Consider the following 23,898-nt stretch of genomic DNA (forward strand, 5'->3'; position numbering starts at 1 on the left):
CGGAAAGTGTGGCCCGCCGTCACGGTTTGTCCCGGCTCCTCACAAGTAACCATGAGGAGCCGGGGACAGAGCTCCTCAGGAGCTCTGTGCCAATCGGGGGTGGAGTAGGGGGAGCTTCTGGTTAGTTGTTGTTCTTGTTTTGGTAGAACTGAGGTGTGTTTCTGCTTCACAGATGAAATCTCCCAACAGGTAGGACTTCCCCAACCTGTGCCCTCCAGATGTGTTGGATTGCAACTCCCATAATCCACAGCTAGTACTGACCATCATGTCTGGGGATGATGGGAGCTGTAGTTAAACACATTTGTAGGGCACTAGGTTGGGGAAGCCTGAGGCAGAAGAATTGTTTGTATTCTAGATATCGGAATCTGATATTTTACTGTCTATATATGAGTCCAGTAATAATGAGCAGAAATCATAGCATGAGGCTGCTCAAGAAGTATGAATGTCAGGCTAGAGGTCATGACTGTGCTATCTTGGGATTTTAGTGGACGTAAAGATCTTCTGGCTGTAGCAGCTGGCTGACTATGCATTTGGATTTGTTCTTAGTGATAAACCTTTTTTCTAATAACCCCCTTTTTGATTTATTGCTTCCCAGAAAAGCATCACAGAGGTTGCAGAGGCTTATGGATACAAAACTTACAGCAAGCTTCTAAAGGTAAAGTATCATACCTTTTTCAACTGCAGTGCTTGTAAAGAAACATTCCTCTCTAATAAAAGTACAAAACGACGTGATTTTCTGATTCAGTTCAGAATTTATTTTAGATCTGGGGTTTAAGGTTTGATCGATTTGATTGTGCGGAGCGTTTAATAGAATTCAGCCCTTGATTCTACAGATGTGTAAAAAGCAATTGTCATGCTTTCAGAGCTTAGGTACAAAGGTGTTTGTCCCCAGTAGAAGTGTTCTCTGTACGGCATTCTAGAAACCTGAACTGGCTTACTAGCTTTGCGAGGGCTTCATAGCTGACCCTGCTCCTCCAGCAATCTTTTGAGACACCTAGTACATTTACCAGGGGTGGGCATATGGTAGATGAGGATCTCCTGGTAGATCTCTGGATGACTTACCATAGATAGTCAAGAGTTTGCAATTCCCAATTGCCTAACAATAGCAAAAACATATACACTCTCCCTCCAAAAAAGAAGAAGAATTGCTGAAAGTAAGATGATTGGGAGTAAATGAGGGGTAGATTTGTGTGTGAGGGGACTGTAAGTTCAATTATGGTAGAGAAAATAAACTCTTGCAAAGAGCATGTGCACACAGGTGCCCTGTTCTTTAATCCTAGATGTCTGCCAACCCTTTTGAGCCATTATTCTGGTGGGCTTCGGGGTTCTAGTAAAAAACAACGTATATCCCACAAACTTGAATGCAGCAGATGTCTGGCCTTAACCACACACCAAAAGTGTCAGATGACACTTAAATAGATGACATCCACAATGCACCTAGGAAATTGTCTGTTCGGTGTATTGATGATCAACTCCAAATGAAATGAACTTGGCACCTACTTTTTGATTATCTGCCTTTGATATTCATAAATGGGACTTTGCTTAAGAGAAGAAATGGCCTCTGTCTTTCTCTGTCTCTCTTTATCCTCCTCTTATGCAAATTAGAAACATCAAATGGGTGCCATCCACAAGGACCACCACTTCCAATGTCTTGCAGCAATATTCAATATAATCACAATGAATTCCCATTTCCTGAATGATACAGAAGAATGACATGAAATATGATGACATAAGATGTCCTCTCTCTCTTTCTGTGTGTGTATGTGTGTATGTGAGTTTCTTCACATGTATCTTTGCCCTTAAGTATTTGCAAGGTTGCAAATACTAACCTGATTTATTATTTATTTCTATTCCATTTTACATCTAGGTTCTCAGCACTTCTCACAATTAAAATCCACAAAAATATAATAGCAGTAATAAAACAAAACTGCAACAAATGTACATTGCCAATTGCTAACCAACCCAGCTGGTGGGCCAGGGAGAACAAGAAATTCTCCCCGATCCAGTAAACGCTCTTCTGAAGAGACTGAATGAAGCCAGAGTCCCTTCACTTGCATGGCCTTAAAATGCTTAGCAGAGCTCAGATCTTTGGGGGCTGTGGCTGCAACCCTAAACGTACTTATGGGATAAGTTCCATTGAATACTGCAGGGCTTATTTCTGAGTAGACATGCATGTGATTGTGTTGCACATTTCTTGCCTTTCAATTAGGGATATTTCCTATTCCAGATGGTCAATTTTCCATAACTGTTCTATTAATGATATGGCATGGGTAACACTATGGCATTTCACTGTGGTTATGACTGTTCATACACATTGTTCTGTATCTCTCTGCAGGAGGCAGGACTTCTTAACATGGTTAACAATACCTTTCACCAACCCTTCACCATGTTGTGGCCTACAGATGCGGCATTTAATTCCCTTCCTATGGATATGCAAAAATGGCTGTATCATAAAGACCACCGGAGCAAGCTGGCCGCTTATCTCAAAGGGCACATGATCAGGAACATGCAAGTAAGCTGAGCAATAAAAATACAAGCTCTGTAAATGTCTTTTTGAAATGGTCTTGCTGTGGTCCATCCTACAAGAAATACACCTCCCTGATAGAAAAGCTGCTGTGGATGGAAGTGTTCAAATATTTTGGTGTTGAAATGATTTTTTTTAAAAAAAATGTAAACCAGGCTACAAGTTGTATTTGGTTTAATGGGTCAGTTAATCAACTAAAGCTTTAGTTGATTAATTGGTAATTTCAAAAGCTAATCAGTGGTGGGATAGTTGAGGGGGGTTGAAGTGTGTTACTATAGTTAGGAAAATAAAATAAAAAAACATTGGAATGGGCGGTGTGCAACAATATTCAAGGTTGTCTTTCCTTCTAACAATGGGCAGTATCCAACACTGCTACTCTGCTTATGCCATTGATGTAGCACCTGCATTAGAGGCCTCTAGTGCAATGTCAATAGCATATGCTGGCACAGCGGGTTTCCCTTGAGAACTGATCACACTAGCATATGCTATTGGTGTTGCACTAGAGGTCACTTTCACTAGTGCTGTGTCAATGGTGTAAGCAGACTGGCAGCATTGGACATGTGCCAATAGAGATAGCTTACAATTTAATAATAATTAAAAAGCTGTCTTACACTTTCTTCCATGTCTCAAAAAGGTAGGGGAATGTGCATTTTTTAATCAGTTGGTAAAAAAAAGACGATGAGTAACATATTGATTGATAGTTACAATTGAAACTACTTGGGCAAAGGTTTCTTAGAGCCTTTCTAACCGAGGCAGTTACTTTCAGTTTCGTCACAGAATTGAGATCCAAGCACTCCACAAAGAGGCTGTCTATATGCAGGGAAAGACACCACCACCACCCCCGGTGGCTGCTGATCTGCGCTGCGTCAGTTACATGACACAACTGCAGCTTCGCAGCCACCACGGGGCTTTTCCACGAAGCTGCACATTGAAAAAGCCAAGGTAAGGTCAGTACAGTTCTTCCACCATCTGATGTCACTCCAGGGCCAATCTGGGGGCAGTCCCTGGTGGAAGGCAGCCAGCGATTGGTCATCTTCCACCAGGAAGAGAGCAGGGGTGGCTCTGGTACCCAGATGGCTGCTGGAAACCCTGCACTCCCTCCTCGGCATCAGGATTACCTGACGCCGCTGCGGGAGAGGAAAACCGCAGGGATTCTGAGGGAGGCGGTGCCAACTCGGTGCCATGAAGACAGCCCCAAAGAGTGCTCCGTTTCCTGTTTTTTTCACTACATAATCTCTAGGTGGGATTGTGGCATAGCAGAATAGTCCAAATATACATTGGAAAAGGGTTTAATGTCACTTTCATAAAAAACACTGTATTTTCCCAACTCTAAAAAAACAAAACTCACTGAAAATACTGTTTTAAAACAGAAGTGAAACTGGAGGGCCACATTGTAATTCTAAAGGAACTGTGCACATCCATGAGTAGGGAATGTCTTCTGTAGGAAAGCTCATTTGTGATGTATTTTTACGAATCAAGGTAGAGGTGTTGACATGTATTTATCATCTAATTTCTTAAGGAAACCTTTGCAAGGTGTGTGTGTTTGTGTGGCTCAAACAAGACATATGTGCCTGTATCTTAAACCTGTGTTTGCTCATTTTTGCATATAAAGTGGGTTTAGGGCAGGGAGATCCACTTTTCTCACAAAAAGGATCATTCAGAGAAGGGAAGTGAAAACCAGCCTCTTCTCCTACCTGGGCCTCAGTTGAGCATTTTTCTCCCTGTATGGCTCACTTCCAGAATCAGAGCTGTGGAGAGGTAGGGTAGGAACGACTTATAGCAGAGGAGCCCAGAAAGGTAAGGTAAGGAATGGGAAGGGATGCGGTATCACTCATCTTCCCATGTGCTCCTTTTTGTGTGAGAATTAAACCGCACCAGCTCTTCATATGCAAATATTTATATTTACTTGCTTGTTTGTTACATTTATATTCCCCCTTTCTTCCAAGGATCCCCAGGCTTAAGATACACAGAGTTGCCCCGAGTTTGGGCCTAAATCTTTAGCCTGCCTGATTGCGGCTTCCTTTTCTGCATTTCTAGGTATTGGCTTCCAAACTGACAGAGTCCGGTCGTTTAAGGACTTTGCATGGATCGACCATCTCATTTAGCTGCAGCAAAACAAGAGTTGTAAGTAAGCATTTCTTTAGACCTAATGTACGAGAGGCCTCTCTCTCTCTCTCTCTCTCTCTCTCTCTCTCTCTCTCTCTCTCTCTCTGTGTGTGTGTGTGTGTGTGTGTGTGTGTGTGTATTGGCCAAAACAATTGAAGTAAGGACATTTCAATTTTTAAAGCCCACACATTTTTATGCAAAAACAGCAGGAAGACAAAGGGTCAAACGCAACCTCTCCTCCTGTTATTCTTCTACTCTCAGTGGCAGCCTTCAAGGCTATTTTTAAAAAGTTAGAGGAAGAAATTCAGCTGCATGTGACATGTAGCAAAAGCTGATATGACCTATTTGGATTTTCATAACTATGCCTTAACCAACAACAAAATAGCCGAACCGCCCAGAGAGCTTCAGCTATTGGGCAGTATAAAAATGTAATAAATAAATAAATAAATAAATAAACAAACCTTTTCAGTCTTGTAGTAGCATCCGCAAAACCACAGTTTTAAAACCAATTCTGCGGAGTTATAATACCTACTGTCGGCTTCCCATATGGAATTGTGAATACAGATATTACTTTATATCTGTATTCTATATCCCTTTCCCCACTATAATCAGGGGAAAGATCTCAGAGAAATCTGCAGAGGATTCAAATGAGTTTGGATTTCTATTAACCCCACCCATAGATTCTGCTGTGGGCCAGCTTTTTCTAAGTTGTGTGGATTCCGTGGACTTGCAGGCTGTTATTTTTACTTTCTGGGAATTGTATATAAATTTAGTCATACAAAAATACAAAAACATCCCCATAGGCTAAAGCATGAAAACGCACATTTGGGAGGGATTTGCACCTTCCCCCACCCCACTTTTGGGGAGATTTGCGCAAATTCACATTAACTAATTTGAATTATAATGTATTGGGCTTGTGTTGAAGATGTAGTGATGGCCACCGATTTGGATGGCTTTAAAAGGGGGTTGGATAAATTCCTGGAGGAGAAGGCTATCAATGGCTACTAGCCCTGATGGTTGTGTGCTATCTCCAGTATTCGAGGCAGTAAGCCTGTGTGCACCAGTTGCTAGGGTGTGAGGGTACTGTTGCACCATTTCCTGCCTTGTTGGTCCCTGGCCGAATAGAGTGCTAGGCTAGATGGACCCTTGGTCTGATCCAGCATGGTACTTCTTATGTTCTTAAACCTCTAACACAGATTGGATGAACTGGTGTGATAGCAGGAAACAGGAGTAGCATCAAACATCTCAGCTTCTTAGAAAAAAGGGTGGCAGGATGTTTGCAGTCTAGATTCTCTGAAAGAAGAAAATGTTGTCAGTTCAGCTGAAACCCTATACAAACTCAGGAGTAGCAGTGTGGGACAGGCTGTGAACTGGGAAGAGGACCCAGCAATCAGGGGAGCTAATGGGCAGGGACGTGGAGATAGTTGGAGGAAGGGTGTAACGTAGGCATGGAAACCTGAGAGCGGGTTAGGTGGAAGAGAAGGGAAATGGCAAAGGCGCTGGGGGAACTGACTGAGGCAAAAAGGAATGAAAGACAGAAGAGGGCTCTGAAGGAATCCCATGGCTTTCCAGGAGATGCTGTATGCCGTATGGAAGGAAACTGAAGAACTAGGCAAGCTGGCTAAGAAGCAGGCATTGGACTGGAAAACAGGGGCCTAAAGAAACAATTGAGGATGAAGACACAAAGGAAGGGGTCGAGGAGGAAGTGGAGCAGACAGGAAGGTGTAGCGACTGGAGGGGCTATGCACTATTAGCAGGAGAGTGATGGTGGACAAGCTACAAAGGTCTATAGCGCTGGGGACTGTGGATCAGGGAGCTAAGAGGGATACTAGTTGCTATGTATGGAATCCAGGCCTTGATAGAGCTGCTGTATTTTTGCATGGAAGGTCAATTTTACCATTCTTGGGTTTGTTTGTTTTACTGTTAATGTCAACATCTGGCAAGCCTAAGATGCCAACAAGGATCAAGAAACAGTGGATAGCAGGACTGAATTTCACATACTGGTTTGAGATCCAGTGTGATGTAGTGGTTAGAGTGTCGGACTCTGAAGATCCAAGTCCTAGTCCGCATTCAGGCCATGAGGCTCACTTGGGTTACTTTGGGTCAGTCTCTCAGCCTGACCTACCTCATAGGGTTGTTGTGAGAACAAAATGGAGAGCAGGAAGACCATGTAAGCCACATTGGGTTCCTTGCAAAAGGGAAAAAGTCGGGATATAAATGTAACAAATAAATAATTAAACTAAACAACTAGTACTTTGTCTTCCAGCTTCAAGTACAATTCTTCTGCTTTGTTGCCATGTAGGGGGACATTCTAGTGGACAGTGGCAATGCACGGATCGTAGAGAGGTATATTGAATTTGATGTGGGCATTGCTTATGGGATCGATCATCTGCTGGAACCGTCAGACTTGGGATCCCGGTGTGATGAGTTTCATTCTGTTCAGTCATTGGTGAGAGCTTGGTTCATTTAGAAAAAAATACACTCATTTGTTGATTTCTGCAACCTTCTGTTTGGGTTGGTTGATATCATTTAAGAGATCCCTAAAAAAAAAAAAACAATTTAAAGCTCTATGATTTGAATATTTTGTATATTTTTTGTTTTTTAAAAAATAGAAAAAGTAAGGGGGAAAGCCACCCCTTTTATTTAGAATTCAGTAGAAGTGAAATTTCCCTATAGAATAAAATTAAGAAAGCCTAAAAGAAGTCCAGGGTCTCTCCTGAGAAAGTCACAGATCTCATAATGCACAAACTGATGCTCCAAAATAGTAAGAGAGACAAATAATCTGTGGCGAGCCCAAGACGTGACATGATACTGGCAGGCCGAGCCGGTGTCAATGGTAGGCATGGCCAAGTACCTGCTGAAGGCCTAACATCCCCTCAAGGGTCCATTGACAAGAGCCTCCTGGAGTTGCGTCTCCTCTTCAGTATCGCAATCTGCTTGCTCATCTGCCTTCTGCCTTGGCCCAGACAATGGTGGTGGAAAGAAGCTGGAGCGATAGATGTCTACTTCTTTGCTGGCTCTGTATCTGCCAAGCGAGCCAGTAGTAGCAATGATGAGAAAGAGGATGAGGGGCAATGGCAGCTGGTCAGAAGGCAGACTCTCTAGGGAGGGCCCCAATGATGGTAGCTTGCCTTGCACAAATATTATAACTATGAATTCCCATTACACTGTACTCCTAGCCTTCAGGGAGAAACTACGGATGGGATTATTTGGTAATGATGCCTCCTGTTAGTAAAGCAATTAGCAGGGAAAAATAAAAAGGCAAAATAGAATGAGCATTTACCAGTCCCTCATGCACACAGGATATCTTAGCACAATAATAAAAAAGAGAGAGACACTCTTCTTCAGTGGAAAAAAGAAAACAGTTTACTTACAAACTGTCTTGCATATACAATGCAGGTACAGAATAGAGTTTCAAAAAGAAGTTTGTTGAATCTGTTTTGTGTTCCGTTACACAGGCAGGAGCGAGGGAGCAAACGCATGTGTGCTCCCAGCAATGGAAGAGGCCAGAGTGGGGAGGAAGGAAGGGGAGGAGCAAAAGGAAGAAATCATAAGGAACCATGTTATAGACTAAAGAGATCTTAAGGCTAGCTGTGGTCCAAATTCCCATGAATTAACTAACTGCAACACTGCCTGCTTCGAGTAACTTGCAGAGGAGGTTGCAGTATTCCCAACAACTACACAATGGGCCTGTTCAGATGTCACTCTAAGCCATGGTGGGTAGCATTTTTGAGTAAACCATGATGGCTAAGCATGTCATTTGGGGTGTGGGGAGAACCCTGACCACAATGGCTACATTAGCCATCCCAGGGAACTACCTCTGCAGTGGAGTTAAGGAGCCTCAGAGTGGCTTATCATGGTGTCTGTCAAGCTCTCCCTGGTTAAAAATGGCCGTTCAGAGAAATAACGTGGCAACCAACTTTCGGTGACGCTCTAGCCAGCACAGAATTTCTAAGGGGTTGAGATCGCCATGTGCCGGCTACAGCATCCTGCGCGACCAAAATCCCAATGCAATGACTGCTGGGATGCATGGCTGCAGTGGCTGCAATGCAACAGGCTAACCACAGAGTGGGGAGAGGTAAAGGAACCACACAGCGGCTGCATAGTTTCGCAGTCGTGCGACAGGTGCATGCACCGTGGTTTTGTTAACTCTGCCCACTCCGTAGTTCCCCTAACCAACCTCCCATCCATGCACATGTGAACAGGCCCAGTATAAGGCAAAGATGTGTATTGTAACTTTCTCACAAAGGCCATTCCACTATCGTCTTTACTGAAAAAGCAGGCTCTATTTAATAGAATTAAAGTGGCAAGTGTCATTTATATCTTGTGTCTTCTCTTTTCCTCTTCCTTCCATATATATAATTCACAGAATTCTGTATGTGGCCGCTGTGGTGTTGAGCCCTCATGCCCTTATGGAACAGTTGAATGGGTAAGTTTGACTGAAATCTCCATGGAAACTTTGTTTGTTTGTTATTAATAATTATATTCCTCCTTATTTGCTAAAAATACACACACACAAAAGCACCATCAACATGATGAACAATTTAAAACATTAAATCCTTAGCACAATAAAAAGAACATTAGAAATCACAAAACATTAAAAGAGCTACATAATTTAGAAGGCTAAATTAAAAAGATGAGTCTTTACACCCTTCTTAAAAGCCAGGAGAATGGAGGCCAATTGTAGAAGAAGGAAGTACTTCTTTACATAGCACATTCACTATGTGGTGATGGCCACCAATTTGGATGGCTTTAAAAGAGGGTTAGATAAATTCCTGGAGAAGAAGGCTATCAATGGCTATAGTCCTGATGGCTAAGGGCAATCTCAAGTATCAGAGGCAGTAAGCCTGTATACACTAGTTGCTGGGGAACATGGGTGGGAGGGTACTGTTGTACCATGTCCTGCTTGTGGGTCCCTGCTTGACAGCTGGTTGGCCATTGTGTGAACAGAGTGCTGGACTAGATGGACCCTTGGTCTGATCCAGTATGGCTCTTCTTATGTTCTTATGTAGCTCCTGATGGAACACATTCCACAGTTTGGGAGCAACACAGAAGAAAGCCCTTTCATGTGTTCCTGACAAACGTGCCTCTCTGGGTAACAGTGTCCTGGTCCATAGTGGAACAGGTGGTCCTTTCAATAACTAGATCCTGAGCCATTTAAGGATTTAAAGGGTAAAATCAACACCTTGAATTGAGCCTGGGAAGCAATTGGCAACAGCTGTAGGTATTTCAGGACAGGTGTTATATGGTCCTGATATTGTGCAGCCTAAAAGATTTCAGATACTCTTCAGGGTAGAGCTGGAAATATACAGATTTTGTTAAGTCCATTTCACTCATTGTTCATAGACAGGATCAGGTATTTTTAGGGTTGCATGAGAATTTTGTTCCTGTTTGCAAATGCAAATCCCACCCCACCACAAGCTTTTTTTTAAAAAAGGTTTGCAAATCCGCGTGACTCAGAAATAGCCAGTCCACTGCAGAATTCCACAGGTCTGATTCATAGAAATCCAAAATTGTTTGAATCTGTTGTGGATTCATCCAACATTGCTACATAGAGCATATTGCAGTAGTCTAAACGCAGTGGAAAATATGATTCACTACTGTAGAAATCTGGTTTGAGGTCTAATTAAGATGTGAAGATTTAATGAGTTTATAGGATTTTCTTTACCTATATGACAATAAAACACTTTATTGATGCCAAGTCTTAACATGTCTCCCGCTTCATTTGTGAAAATCTACGTGCATATAAACCTGTTTAATTATCTAAATGTTCAGAATCGTGGTCCTAAAGCTATGGCATACCCTGAAGGTGTTGCCTATTGCATTTATACCATATATTCACAATAGACCATAAATCAAGGTTTAGATAAAAGGATATGTATTTTATTTAAAAAAAATAGTGAGATATTAATGATTGTGCCAAATAAATATGGTACAAATAGGTTCAATGACCATACAGAGAGATCCAAGCAGCTTATTTGATCTGTAGAGGATAGGGGAAGAGAGAAAGATTATTATTATTATTATTATTATTATTATTATTATTATTATTTATTTATTTATATAGCACCATCAATGTACATGGTGCTGTACAGAGTAAAACAGTAAATAGCAAGACCCTGCCGCATAGGCTTACAATCTAATAAAATCATAGTAAAACAATAAGGAGGGGAAGAGAATGCAAACAGGTACAGGGAAGGGTAAGCAGGCACAGGGTAGGGAAAAACTAACAGTAGAAAGTAACAGTAGAAGTCTGCACAACATCAAGTTTTAAAAGCTTTAGGAAAAAGAAAAGTTTTTAGCTGAGCTTTAAAAGCTGCGGTTGAACTTGTAGTTCTCAAATGTTCTGGAAGAGCGTTCCAGGCGTAAGGGGCAGCAGACGAAAATGGACGAAGCCAAGCAAGGGAAGTAGAGGCCCTTGGGCAGGCGAGAAACATGGCATCAGAGGAGCGAAGAGCACGAGCGGGGCAATAGTGTGAGATGAGAGAGGAGAGATAGGAAGGAGCTAGACCATGAAAAGCTTTGAAGGTTAACAGGAGAAGTTTATATTGGATTCTGAAGTGAATTGGAAGCCAATGAAGAGATTTCAGAAGCGGAGTAACATGGTCGGAGCAGCGAGCTAAGAAGATGATCTTTGCGGCAGAGTGGTGAACAGAAACCAACGGACTGATGTGAGAAGAAGGAAGGCCAGAGAGAAGAAGGTTGCAGTAGTCCAACCGTGAAATAACCAGTGCATGAACAAGCGTCTTGGCAGAAGAGACAGACAAAAATGATCGAATCCTGGCAATATTATACAGGAAAAATCGACAAGATTTAGCTACTGCCTCAATATGAGGAATAAAGGAGAGCAAGGAGTCGAAGATAAAGCCAAGGCTACGAGCTTCCTTGACCGGAGTAAGCGTAACATCATTGACAGTAAGAGAGAATGAGAGATGAGGAGAAGGTTTAGGAGGAAAAACAAGCAATTCAGTCTTTGCCATGTTAAGCTTCAAGCGACGATGAAGCAGCCAAGCTGAGATATCTGAAAGACATGCCGAGATACGATCCTGAACATCAGGAGAAAGTTCCGGAGATGACAGATATAGTTGTGTATCATCGGCGTACAGATGATATTGGAGGCCATGAGATTGAATAAGCTTGCCCAAGGGCAACATGTATAAGGAAAACAACAACGGGCCAAGCACCGAGCCTTGCGGAACCCCTACTGAAAGGGGAAAGGAGGAAGACGAGCTGCCATTAGTCAACACGCTGAAAGAGCGACCCGCTAGATAGGAGGCAAACCAGTTATAGACAGAGCCACAAAATCCAAGGTCATGAAGGGAATCTAAGAGAAGATCATGATCAACCGTGTCAAAGGCTGCAGTTAGATCAAGGAGAATAAGAACGGAATAATGGCCTTTAGACTTGGCAGTAAGGAGATCATTGGTGATCTTAGTAAGGGCTGTTTCGGTGGAATGCAGAGGACGGAATCCAGATTGAAATGGATCCAAAGCAGAGTTACTAGAAAGAAAGTCAAGACAGCGAGAGTAGACCGCACGCTCCAGGATCTTTGAAACAAACGGCAACAAAGAGACAGGTCGGTAGTTAGACAAAGATAGCCTATCAAGAGTAGGTTTCTTGAGAATGGGAGAGACTGTAGCATGTTTAAAAGCAGAAGGAAATGAACCAGAGGACAGAGAAAGATTAATAATATGTAGCAAGGAAGGGAGGATAGCAGGAATAAGATTAATAAAGACGCGAGAAGGAATCGGATCACGAGAACAAGTGGAGGGCTTTGAAGAGCGTAGTATTGTAGACAGTTCATCCGCAGACACCGAAGGAAACGCAGAGAAATTTGCAGGAGGAGCTGACAGATGAGGAACAGGAACTGGAAGAGGAGCAGAGCTGGCCAGATCAGAGCGGATAGTTTGGATTTTAGCATTGAAAAAAGAGGCAAAGTTATTAGCAGACAGAGAGGCGGGGAGAGATGGCGGATTAGGCTTCAGAAGAGAATTGAAGGACGCAAAGAGCCGCTGAGGATGCCTAGCATTTGACTGGATCAGCGTTGAGTAGTACTGCTGTTTGGCCAGTGAGATGGCAGAAGAGAAAGAGGAGAGTACAAATTTGTAATGGACAAAGTCTGCCCGGTCCCTGGTCTTACGCCAAAGGCGTTCAGCTGCCCGGGAACAAGAGCGAAGGTAGCGGAGGGAAGAGGTGAGCCACGGTTGGGGTTGAGAAGGGCGAACTGTCCGAGTTGTAGATGGAGCAAGATTATCAAGAGTTGAAGATAAGGAGGAATTAAAGAAGGAGACAGCTGAGTCCAAGGAGACAGCCGAACAGACAGAAGGAAGGGAGGAGGCTAGAGACTGGGAAAAAGCCTCGTAATTGATAGATTGCAAGTCACGACAAGAGCGAGAAGCGGGACGTGAAGGAGGAGGATTATGAGTAATATTGAAAGAAACTAGGTGATGATCTGACAGCGGAAAGTGAGCAGTAGAAAAGTCCAACACAGAGCAATTCCGAGTGAGAACAAGATCCAGACAGTGTCCAAGGGAATGTGTGGGTGCATCAGACCAAAGCTTAAGATCATAAGAGGAAGATAATGAGCGAAATCGTAGAGCTGCAGCATCTTGAGGGTCATCCACATGAATATTGAAATCACCCAGGATAAGAGTAGGACAGTTGTCAGAGAGGAAAAAGGACAGCCACGAATCAAAATCAGAGATAAATTTTGAAGACGAGCCTGGGGGGCGGTACAGAACTGCAACCCGCAGTCGCAGTGGAGCGAAGAGCCTGACCACATGTACCTCAAAGGAGGAGAAGCAATGTGAAGGTGGAATGGAAAGAGGCTGGAACTGGCACAAACTAGATAATAAAAGACCCACACCACCACCCCAACCCTCTGGGCGACTAGTGTGAGAGAAAGAGAGTCCTCCAAGAGAGAGGGCAGCAGAGATGGCAGTATCATGGGCAGTATCAAGATGCAGGCAGGAGAATTACTGATCCCAGATTAGGAAGTGGGAGGTTCTCTAGGGATCTGGCAAAGTGCATGGAAGGCTCAGTTGCAACGGCACAGGGTTTGGGCAATGTGAGGGTAGAACAGGGAGTTGGTAAAGTGGGATTAGAAAAATTGAAGAGAGAGAATGAAACACAGGTGTTTACCTGTTCCGGGAGGTGAAGGGATATGAGCAGGTTCATTCTTAGAGGCTCCTGTTGCTCCTAGAGTTTGTCTGGTAGACTGTACACTAGAGCTATAGGAATGTTGCTTCACAGACAATATACTTCACACTGATATACTTTACTCAGGCACATGGGCTTTAAAAGGGGGTTGGATCAATTCCTGAAGGAGAAGGCTATCAATGGCTACTACTCCTGATGGCTACATGCTACCTCCAGTATCAGAGGCAGTACGCCTGTGTGCACCAGATGCTGGAGAACATGGGCAGGAGGGGATCCAGCATGGCACTTCTTATGTTCTTATGTTCCACTGTCAAGGAGCTAGAAGAATACTTAAAAGGTGGCAAAGCTGAGCTCCTCAAAAACATAGGGCTTGTTAAAGACATTTTGCTGCCTGAAGTGAAGAACAAGATGGCACCTGCCCTGCCACCGCCACCCCCCATCCGTCAATTCCACATACAGAAGCTGACCAGAGTAGCGGTTGGATATATTATTTCAATATTGACAGTGAGGCAGTGACCTCCACCACATCTGAGGACAGCAGGCTACCTTATGGGGTGCAGGGCAGGCTATGTGATATACTCATTTCTGTCCAGCAACATCTTGTTGCTGTTTCTTGCCTTCCCCCTAGACCCACCCCCAAGCACCTGTCTGCTGCTTGAGGTGGCCAAAATAACATCTTTTTCCGTTACCCCATCAAATTTGTTTAACAGTAATATTTTTAGAAGGTCCTTGAATATAATTTTTCTCTACCCTGTCATATTTCAATATCAGGCTAAAAACGTCTGATGTCCAGGTCTTCAGATTTCATTATTTTGTCATAATCCATTAGGCTGGAAACATACAAGTAATTAACACACACACACACCCATTTCCTTCATGTGCTGCTAGGCTGGGTTTATTTAAACAATTCTGATGAGTTAAGGTATACTTATGTACCAACCTCTCCAAACTACAGCATATATCAAGTTCCAAGCCAAAGGACCACACATCTCACCTCCATTTTTATCCTCACAACAATCCTGTGAGGTAGGAAACGTAGTTAGGCTGAGAGTGTGTAGCTGGCACAGAGTCAGCCAGTGAGCTTCAAGGCCACATGAACATTTGGATCCGGGTCTTCCCAGTCCTAGTCCGACACCCTAATAATTAGATCATACTGGTATTCAGTGTTGTTCCTCGTCCCATAGGCAGGATAAGTTGTGCAAATAATCAATGGATGACAAGAGGCATTTGCTCTTGTCCATGTGAGTGATCCCAGCTGTTTTTGAGTGTTTCTGTTGCAAACGTGTGTCTGGAATGTTGGCAGAGGGAAAGCGGCTGAGTCAGGGAAGTCAGGAGGGGAAAGTGGCAGGTGGGGGTAAGGGGCAGGTGGGGGCGAGGAGACGTACCCATTTGCCTGCCCAGTGCTTCTCCCCTGGAAACCACATCCACCTGATCCCCTTTCACAGCAGCAAGGGGGTCCTAAATTGACTTGGTGCAGGTGGGACATGCATTTACATCCTAAGGAACAGCTTCCAAACAGAAAGACACCACAAAAGTGTTTGTTTTTCTTATAGGGGGAAACCCAGCCTTGTCAATATACTGACGTTTCGTTTTACAATGCTCTGTGGCATCACCACTATGGAAGGAGTTCGCCATGGAACAGGAGGAACGTGTTTCTTCCCTTACCAAAGGGATGTAAGAGAACATGCTTTGAAACGGAGTGGGTACCCCAGTGCTGTGCAAACCACTATGGAAAAGATTGCCTGGGTAAGGGATCTTTATTGTGCCTCCCTGCAGAAATACTTGTTTTTGCCCTTTCTTGACCTGATAGTGATGGTTGTGGCAATTGTAACCATTAAGAACAGCAGGGGGAGTCTGTACGACAATAGCTGATTCCCTCAGAACCCTGTAGCATCTCTGCTGTGTGGAGGAATCAATGAAGTTACATGGGCTGGATCTACACCAGTGCTTTAAAGCGCTTTATAACAGTTTTGAAAACAGTATATGGAGTGTGTCCTGGGCCCCAACAGTTGTCAAAACTGTTATAAAGTGCTTTAAAGCTCTTTAAAGCAGTAGTGTAGATCCTGCCCTAGCAGGAAGGAGTGTGGGTTAAAAACCACAGCGCCGGCAGCCATGAGGCTTGTGAAGTTGCCTCTGAGGCAAATTTGTGGTGGTGGGGGTGTTCATAGCCCTAAAAAAAAGTCCTTATTACTAACCATGATGGAGGCTCTGAAGCTGTAAAAGCAGCCAGACCAAACCTGGATTCCAGCAAGTGTTGCAATTGCAAGTACTGCCATTCAGCCGTAGTAGATAAATTATAATTAGTGCGTAAATCAGAAAATGTCAAAAATTCGCTGCCTGGACCTATTAATTGATCCAAAGTAAACATCTTATCTGCCCATGTCCTCCACAAAAACACTTTTTCCCCAATCCTTAAATCTGGACTCTATAATGTCTTTTCAATAAGGGTCTGTCTACCTTACATAACTGTTGGAGATGTAACACACCTAATGCTTCTTTAATTCATATATTTTGGCAATGCCCAGTAGTTGCCTCCTTTGGGGAGGAGTTTATAATAAAGACAAACTTTGTACTGAAACAATCTTTAATATGGAATGATGTGCATGCCCTCCTAAACTACCTACCGGCTTCCTGGAAGTTCACACATGGTCAGCGCAAATGGATTTTCAGAGCCCTTATGAGAGCTAAAAGACTTACCGTATATTATTAAGTTAAAAGGACAAATGCTCATGTCCCGTAATGCAATGGATTGAGGACTTAACAATGCCCTTAACATTTTAACAGGTGTTATATAGGCGCAACTTGCAAGTGGATAATTGCATGGCTATATGGTCTGATTTCCTCGAAACCTATCCATAACTCTCTCCCTTTTTTTTAATGAATAGTATACCTGATGAAAAACGATGGTATTTCTATATATGTAACTTTTTTCCCCACCATATATTTTTTTATTCTGTTTTGTTAAATTTCACATTCAAAAATTAGGACACTTTAAGAATACATTCAGTTGGATAACATTTCATGGTTCTGCCTTTTCAGTGTGTCCTGGAGGGCTTGAGGCACCATGCAGTAACCGAGGTACATGCGAAGATGGGCTTAGTGGCTCAGGACGGTGCAACTGCAGTGCGGCTTACATTGGGACCGCTTGTGAGCACTGCAGCCCAGGCCGCTACGGGCCGGAGTGCAACGGTACAGCTATGTTTTCAACAACAGAAGCCATAAGTTGCTTGTTTCTGCTCTAGCTTGACCATATTTAATTCACGTTATTTTGTCATGTATGCAGCTGTCATGTGGAGTATCTGATGATTGCTATATGAGCTTTTTCCTACATCAAATGTGCATGGGTGTTGCTGGAAAAAAAAAAGCATGAACAACTTTGGCCACTGTCATATTTGTAGAATGCACTAATAGCTTCCTTTCCTCTCTACATGGACACATGTTGAGATGCTGCTGCCTCTGGATGCTGCCTTCTATATTTAGTTGGGGGGAAAGTTGGTTTCTTTCATGTTCCATTTGTAACATAGTAATTGTGTAAAAAGAACTTTTAAAGGGTGTTTTCGTAAAAGGCAATATCTAATCAAAATCAACTGACATTCAACTTTAGCCTACACATAATTTACATATGAGGACATATAGGGACATATGAGAACTTTTGCTTTCAAAACATGTAATAATGCCCCATTTGAAAGTCCAAAAGCGAATGCGAGTAGATGTCTGCTGAAAGTATTCGCAAATCGTCCAACATGTGCTGTGCTCATCTTGTTCTCAATTCCCAGCTCAGGTTGTGCAATTTTCCTAATTTGTGCAAATTTCCTCATTAGAATGAATCAGCCCTGCTTTAGTCTATGAAGGAAATTTGCGCAAATTAGGAAAATTGCGCGAATTTGGTGTTTTGTGAAAATCTAGGGAGATTTGTGCAAATATCCCGTTTGATTGCCGCTTGATTTGTGCAAGTTTCCTGTTCACACAAAGCAAACAGTGATTGCAAATGCAAACGGATTGGGCACAAGTTGAGCGGTGAGGCAACGTATGGAGCATCCCGGCGATCTCGAACATCGCTCGTTCACCCGTCCACCTTTCCCTGCATATCACCATGGGCCAAATTGCTCCTTAACAGTAGTTGGTGTCCTCTTATCTAGCCCAAGACAACAATGATTGCTTTTTCCTTCTCGTTGCAGAGTGCAATTGTACAGAGAATGGGATTTGCAATGAAGGATTGCTTGGAGATGGCTTCTGCTTCTGCATCGCAGGATGGACAGGAGAACATTGTGAAATCAAACTAGGTAAAGCAAATCACAGCCAAATCCCAAAGTAGTGTACCTGGCAGGGTGTTGATAAACTTTCTTGGGGAAAAGGCCCCATGGTTCATATCACACAGCCTGACTAGTTTAAAAAAATATACCGAAGTTTATCCTGATTTTTGTACTCTTCTCCATCCAATGTTCTTTCTGTTCCCAAGCTTGACATGTTTTTTCAGTACTTCAGAAACCAATGAAATTTGTAGAAACATTGCAGGGACCAAAGAGCCGAGTGTGCAACATGTCATAGGCAACAGTGGCTCTATCACTCGTCACTATTTTAAAACTGTTTGTTCTTAGGACTCTGCAAACTTCTCCTGCCCCACAAAAGTTGAATTATGCATCCAGTTCTGAATACTGTACAAGTCAATGTATAATATTCCCATGAACTTTGGGATTTTGAACATCATGGAGGGCCTGATCCTTCCCTGTGCATGCATTGCACCTGCATATGGAGGCATCCTCATAGGGCATGAAATCCTGTTCCTAAATTGTTAATATGGGGAATGGGAGACACAACCACCCACCCAAATCTGTATCCAGCCCTTCCACCACTCAGTCAAGGAACACGACGTCCAACATCAGATAACAAAAATATGTTTTGCAAAGATCAGTGGTTAAAAGAATAAACAGATACAGAGATTCTCAAATAACTATATCAGTTCAGGAATGTGAGATTTGAGTGATGAGATGATGAAATTCTGGTACTAGTCTGACTTGTAATAAACAAATCTAGAGATTTGGCAGCAGTGAAAGTGTTCCGAAGTAACCTCTCTCCTGGTATTGTTCTACGTATGAATTCTGCTTTCCCGCTTTGTTTTTCACACATACAAGAGATGAATATTGCCTGCTGTCCCAATTTTATCAGGATTGTGGAAAGTCACTAAATTAGATGAACCTAAAGGCCAAACTACACGATATGTTAAATGCACAATCGCATTTCACTTTTTAAAATAATAATAAGAAAATAGCAGCCATGGAAGACTGAGGAGGGAGAAGTAGAACATGTGGGGAAGAAGGATTAACCTTTTCCTCCATGCTGCAATGTGGATAACAGTTGCCCTCTGGAAGCTTCTATTTGTCCCACGAGGGAAGTTGCGCTGGGTGCTAATAACAGATTCTACTTCCAGGACAAATAGCAGCTTCTGGAGTGGGGATATTTGTTGGGAATATAATAAGGGGGGAAGGGTTAAATATCCTTCCCACATGCCATCGTTTTGCTTCTGAAGAGGCCACCTCCTCTAGGGGTGGGCAATTTGTGTCCTTCCAGATACTTCAGCCCACAGCTCCCATCATCTCTCACCATTGGCTATTCTGGCTACGGTTGATGAGAGTTGCAGTCCAACAACATCCAGAGGAGTACAAATTGCCTACCTGTGTCTTAAGAGGCACGTTACCTGCCCAAATCTTCCCAGGGAGCTTTGACACTTGACAGAGAAGCTGAAATTCAACCTCCCACACCCAAACTCAGCAGCACGCCGTCCACCATCCCCTGCACCACACTAGCCCAGCTGTGGTAATATAAGCGAGCCTTAATGAATTAAAACTGGACAAGAGAAGGGTTGGTTTTGTCCAGCCAAACAATGCACATTAATGGCAATGGAAGCTGATGGCTCTGGTGTCACTTGGGTGGTGAATCCACTCCAGGTTTCAGTCAGAACTCTAAAGGCACCCTGCACTGCCCCTTTAGAGCTCTGACTGAAGCCCAGAGCAGATCACTGCCCCACTGATATCAAAGCCACCAGCCTCCAACTGATTGATGGCATAGCAGAAGTGCCTTTTCTTGAAATGAAATTTTATTTTCAGAAATGAGCTTAGAAAATTGCAGAGAAATGGCAACTTCCGCTGAACATGCTTTTGGTCACTTGAATTTCTGTCCGTATGAGAAATGTTGGCAGACGAATCGGTTTTCCAGATGAAACACTATTCCTGGCTACAACTTCTGTGTTAGGATTTTCCAAATCAGTTCTATTTGAGGACCTGTGCCAAGTAATGCCTAATGGAATGGAATTGGCTGATCTGCCTGACTTGTTTTATGCCTAGATGCAATGCCTCAGTGTTCCCCAGCCTGCCATGCTAATGCTGTCTGCCGAGTCAACAATACCTGTGAATGCAACCTAGATTATGAGGGAGACGGAAGGACGTGCACAGGTATGACTGGAATAGTGTGGGAGAAATACGACTTTTAAAAGCTGTGTTCAGTCATAAGGACTCTTGTCATGTTGAAGTAGTTTTGAAAAGCATTCTGTATTAAGATAGTATCCGTAATAACAACAGATAGACTAGTGTAATCTAGTCCTCGTACATTGCATGTGTGCCTGTCATCATGTGGTTGAGAGCTTTTCTACACAAGGCTGTTATCTGCTGTATCTACTTTCTGTTTCACAACAGAATTTAGATGTGAACACTACACAATAAGCCTTTCTTCTGGTTTTCTGCTACATAACCTCTAGGTGGCATTGTGGTATAGCAGAATAAAATGCAAATACATAAGAGGAAATCATGCTTCTTTCACATTCACAATTAAATGCTGCATTTTCCATGCTCTAAAAAAACCCATGCTTGCTGAGGAAACAAAAATGAAACTAAGGGGTCACAACATTGTCTAAAAAATCTGTAAACAACCATGAGTAGGGAATGACAAGCGCCTTGTGTAGAAAAGCCCTTAGTCCCATTGTTTCAACTGATTACCCGTGTGTGTGTGTGTGTGTGTGTGTGTGTGTGTGTGTGTGTGTGTGTGTGTTAATAACGTTAGCATGCAAGGCACTGGTCGCTATGTTGTTACAAACAGAGGATGTCTTATCTGTCACAACTTTCTTCCAAGGGAGAAAGCTGGGAGGGAAGTTAGGATGACCACTAAAAAAATGCTAGAATCTTCCTGAATCTTCATTTGTTTGTTTTAAAGATAGAAACTGATGCAGGAACAGGGCAGAAGGAATTTAAGATGGGAAAAATGAGGAATTTGTCCGTCCCTAGTGATGAGGGATCATTCTTATAAGGACCCAGATTTGCAGTTGGAGAACTGCTGTGGTGGATGGTTATACTCTAGCCTGAACCTCCCAAATGTCTCTCTGGTTATCCAACCTATGGTCACTCCACTGAACATGTTATTTGTTGTTATGACTCATTTTGAAAAAAATACAGAATCCTGACAATGGGATTATTTGTCCTAAACATGGAACTGAAAGTAATTTACTCACCTGTTCAGGCCACTCCAGAAGGTGCTGGAAAGTATTTGTTTGATATGCTCCCTTAAAGTACCTTCTGAATAGAGTTGTTTGCCAAATCATCTCTACCAGATTCTAAACCATATTATGAGATTCTGCTATACTAGATATCTAGTACAACATAATGGAATCAATTATTGCTATTAGAAGTACATTTCTGGGATTTCCCAAAGTAGGTGAGAGAGGATTACTATTCCTCTCTGGCTGTAGCTAGACCTAAGGTTTATCCCAGGATTGTCCTGGGGTCAAACCTGTTCATCTAAGTGCCACACAGGGCATCCAGCGCTCAGGCAGGGACGAACCCGGGATGATCCTGGGATAAACCTTACGTCTAGCTACGGCCTCTCTCTCTCTCTCTCTTCCTCTCTCTCTCCCTCCCTCCCTCTCTCTCTCTCTTTCCCCCCTTAATTTACCAAAAGTAAATTAAAAAATGAACTTTCCTCCCCAAAAGGCACCCCAATTAAAGATTATTTAATTCTAAAAATATTTTAAAACTAAAGACAATATTTTCATACTTAAAAATTTTGGGAATGGTGTTTTTTTTAAATTTAGTTAGGTATTTTTCATTTCTGTGCCTTCATTTCGAGCACATGTGCCAGATCTCTTCCAGCATTTGAGAATCTGGAAACCCTGCTAGAATTCAAGTGGAGTGGAACTAAAAGGGTGGTGGGATCTCAGAATAATTACACAACAGAACCAAGGGAATGTGCTCATCTTACTTCTGAAGCAGCCTAAGCATTCCTGGGTGGGCCCCGCTCCCCTCATGACATGCGCAGAGTCAGAAGTGAGAGTTTGGTGAAATGCCTTTTCTGATGCAGTGATTGACCAGTGTGGGACCGACAATGGCGGCTGCAATGACCACGCCAACTGCACACAGGTTGGAACTGACGTTTTCTGTAGCTGCTTCCCAGACTATGAGGGCGATGGCTACATCTGCACCCCTATAGACAGGTGTGCCGATGGAAGGAATGGAGACTGCAGCGAGCATGCCACCTGCATCAGCACAGGCCCCGTGAGTAGGACCCTGCGTTGGAAGAGATTCCTGCTACACAATTAGCATCATGGGAACAGTGATGGGGTGAAACAGATGATGGCGACTGAAGAAATTCAAGGGTTCTTCACAGAGCCATTTAGATTCACAGAGCTTTCACTTGAAAATCCCTCTGCCTGATGGCCTGTTGTGGGAGTTTTGCAAGAGATGTGTGATTTCTTATTATGCTGCTTTGGGCAACCTCGCACAGCCACAACTGTCTGCAAATGCATATAGGAAGGAGTTCCGCCTCGCTTGCTTAGTGTGAAATTTGCCCAAACCGGCAGCTTCTCTCACCCGAAGCTTCAGTAAAAGAAGCTGCACGGAAAAGCTGTAGTTGGAATGGGGAAGCAGGCCCTGTGTTTGCCTGTTACAAATCCCACTTGTGTTGCATATTGGGAAGGGCTCTGCTTGGCTTCTCTTTTTTAAAAACCATGAAAAGGGAGGGACTACATGGATCACTTCTGCATTTCAAACCCACAATAGTTTTCATTTTGAGAGATGCATATTGCTATGCATATTTGGAAATGCAATTAAGTTCATGGTGTAACCTCAGAATTCACTCCCCTCTGACACTTTTACCACATAAAAGTATAAAACAGCTTTCCCCAACCTGGGGCCCTCCGGGTGGGTGGCCCTGTGCCTCAAAATTCCCAGCCAGCATGGACCATGGTGGCTGGGAATTCTGGGAGTTGCAATCCAACACATCTGGAGTGCCACAGGTTGGGGAAGGCTGATAGGGCCTTAGGGCCTTTATGGTATGTTTCTTTTGGCTTGGGGTTTAATCGTTCTGGCACACAGTGCCCCTTGCCCTCTGCATCTGGTGGTTGAAGGCCCCTTCCCCAGTTTGGCCATGAGAGCGCAGTGATGCGGGGGTTCCTTTGCCTTGCAGAATTCTCGGCGTTGTGAGTGCAAAGTCGGTTATGTTGGAAATGGAATCCAGTGCTTCGAGGAAGCCATCCCACCCACGGACCGGTGCCTGGAAGACAACGGGCAATGCCACCCTGATGCCACTTGTACTGACCTGCATTTCCATGGCACGTGTGCTTGTTCCTGTCTTATGACTTTTAAATTATTCCAGGAAACAGTTCTTGACCTATTACATCATTCCCTCCCCTGCATTACTTACGGTGGGGTGGGATCCTACTGTTGGACAAGAGATCTCCACATCTTACTTTGGCAGAGCTAGAGATGTTCCTTATGGGCCAGCAGACAACAGTCCAAGCTAGATTTTCATTCTCTGCTTTCGCGATTCTCCTGCTACTGCTGATGGCCTTGTTGGCTTGCTCATCTCCAACCAGGATGGAGGCAGCATGCCTCTCAATATCAGTTCCTGGAGAACACAAGTGGGAAGGTGTTCAGTTTTGCTCCTCTCCTGCTTGTAGAATTCCCTCTGGGGCATCTGGTTGACAGGTGTAGCAACAGAATGCTGAACTGGTCAGGCCTTTGCCTTGATCCAGCAAGGTTTGGCTTATGTTCTTAAGGATGCATCAAGTCTTAGGGACACATTGAGAGGCAGCGTGGTGTCATGGTTAGTGTGTGGACTGGGACTCA

At 43.4% G+C, this 23,898-nt stretch overlaps 1 protein-coding gene across 1 annotated transcript in view; it reads left to right on the forward strand.

The window, feature by feature from the left end:
• STAB1 (stabilin 1) overlaps window positions 1-23,898 on the forward strand; it is a 124,645-nt gene that overhangs the window by 88,033 nt on the left and 12,714 nt on the right. Inside the window, exons 50-60 of the mRNA XM_063121597.1 lie at window positions 596-655; window positions 2,336-2,512; window positions 4,562-4,648; window positions 6,933-7,079; window positions 9,000-9,059; window positions 15,343-15,535; window positions 16,829-16,978; window positions 17,968-18,072; window positions 20,131-20,238; window positions 22,133-22,326; window positions 23,237-23,381. Coding sequence (XP_062977667.1) covers window positions 596-655; window positions 2,336-2,512; window positions 4,562-4,648; window positions 6,933-7,079; window positions 9,000-9,059; window positions 15,343-15,535; window positions 16,829-16,978; window positions 17,968-18,072; window positions 20,131-20,238; window positions 22,133-22,326; window positions 23,237-23,381 — 1,426 coding nt within the window. The remainder of the gene's footprint in view (window positions 1-595; window positions 656-2,335; window positions 2,513-4,561; window positions 4,649-6,932; window positions 7,080-8,999; window positions 9,060-15,342; window positions 15,536-16,828; window positions 16,979-17,967; window positions 18,073-20,130; window positions 20,239-22,132; window positions 22,327-23,236; window positions 23,382-23,898) is intronic.

This window comes from Elgaria multicarinata, chromosome 3, assembly GCF_023053635.1.
Source record: "Elgaria multicarinata webbii isolate HBS135686 ecotype San Diego chromosome 3, rElgMul1.1.pri, whole genome shotgun sequence".
In the NCBI taxonomy this organism is placed as follows: Eukaryota; Metazoa; Chordata; class Lepidosauria; order Squamata; family Anguidae; genus Elgaria; species Elgaria multicarinata.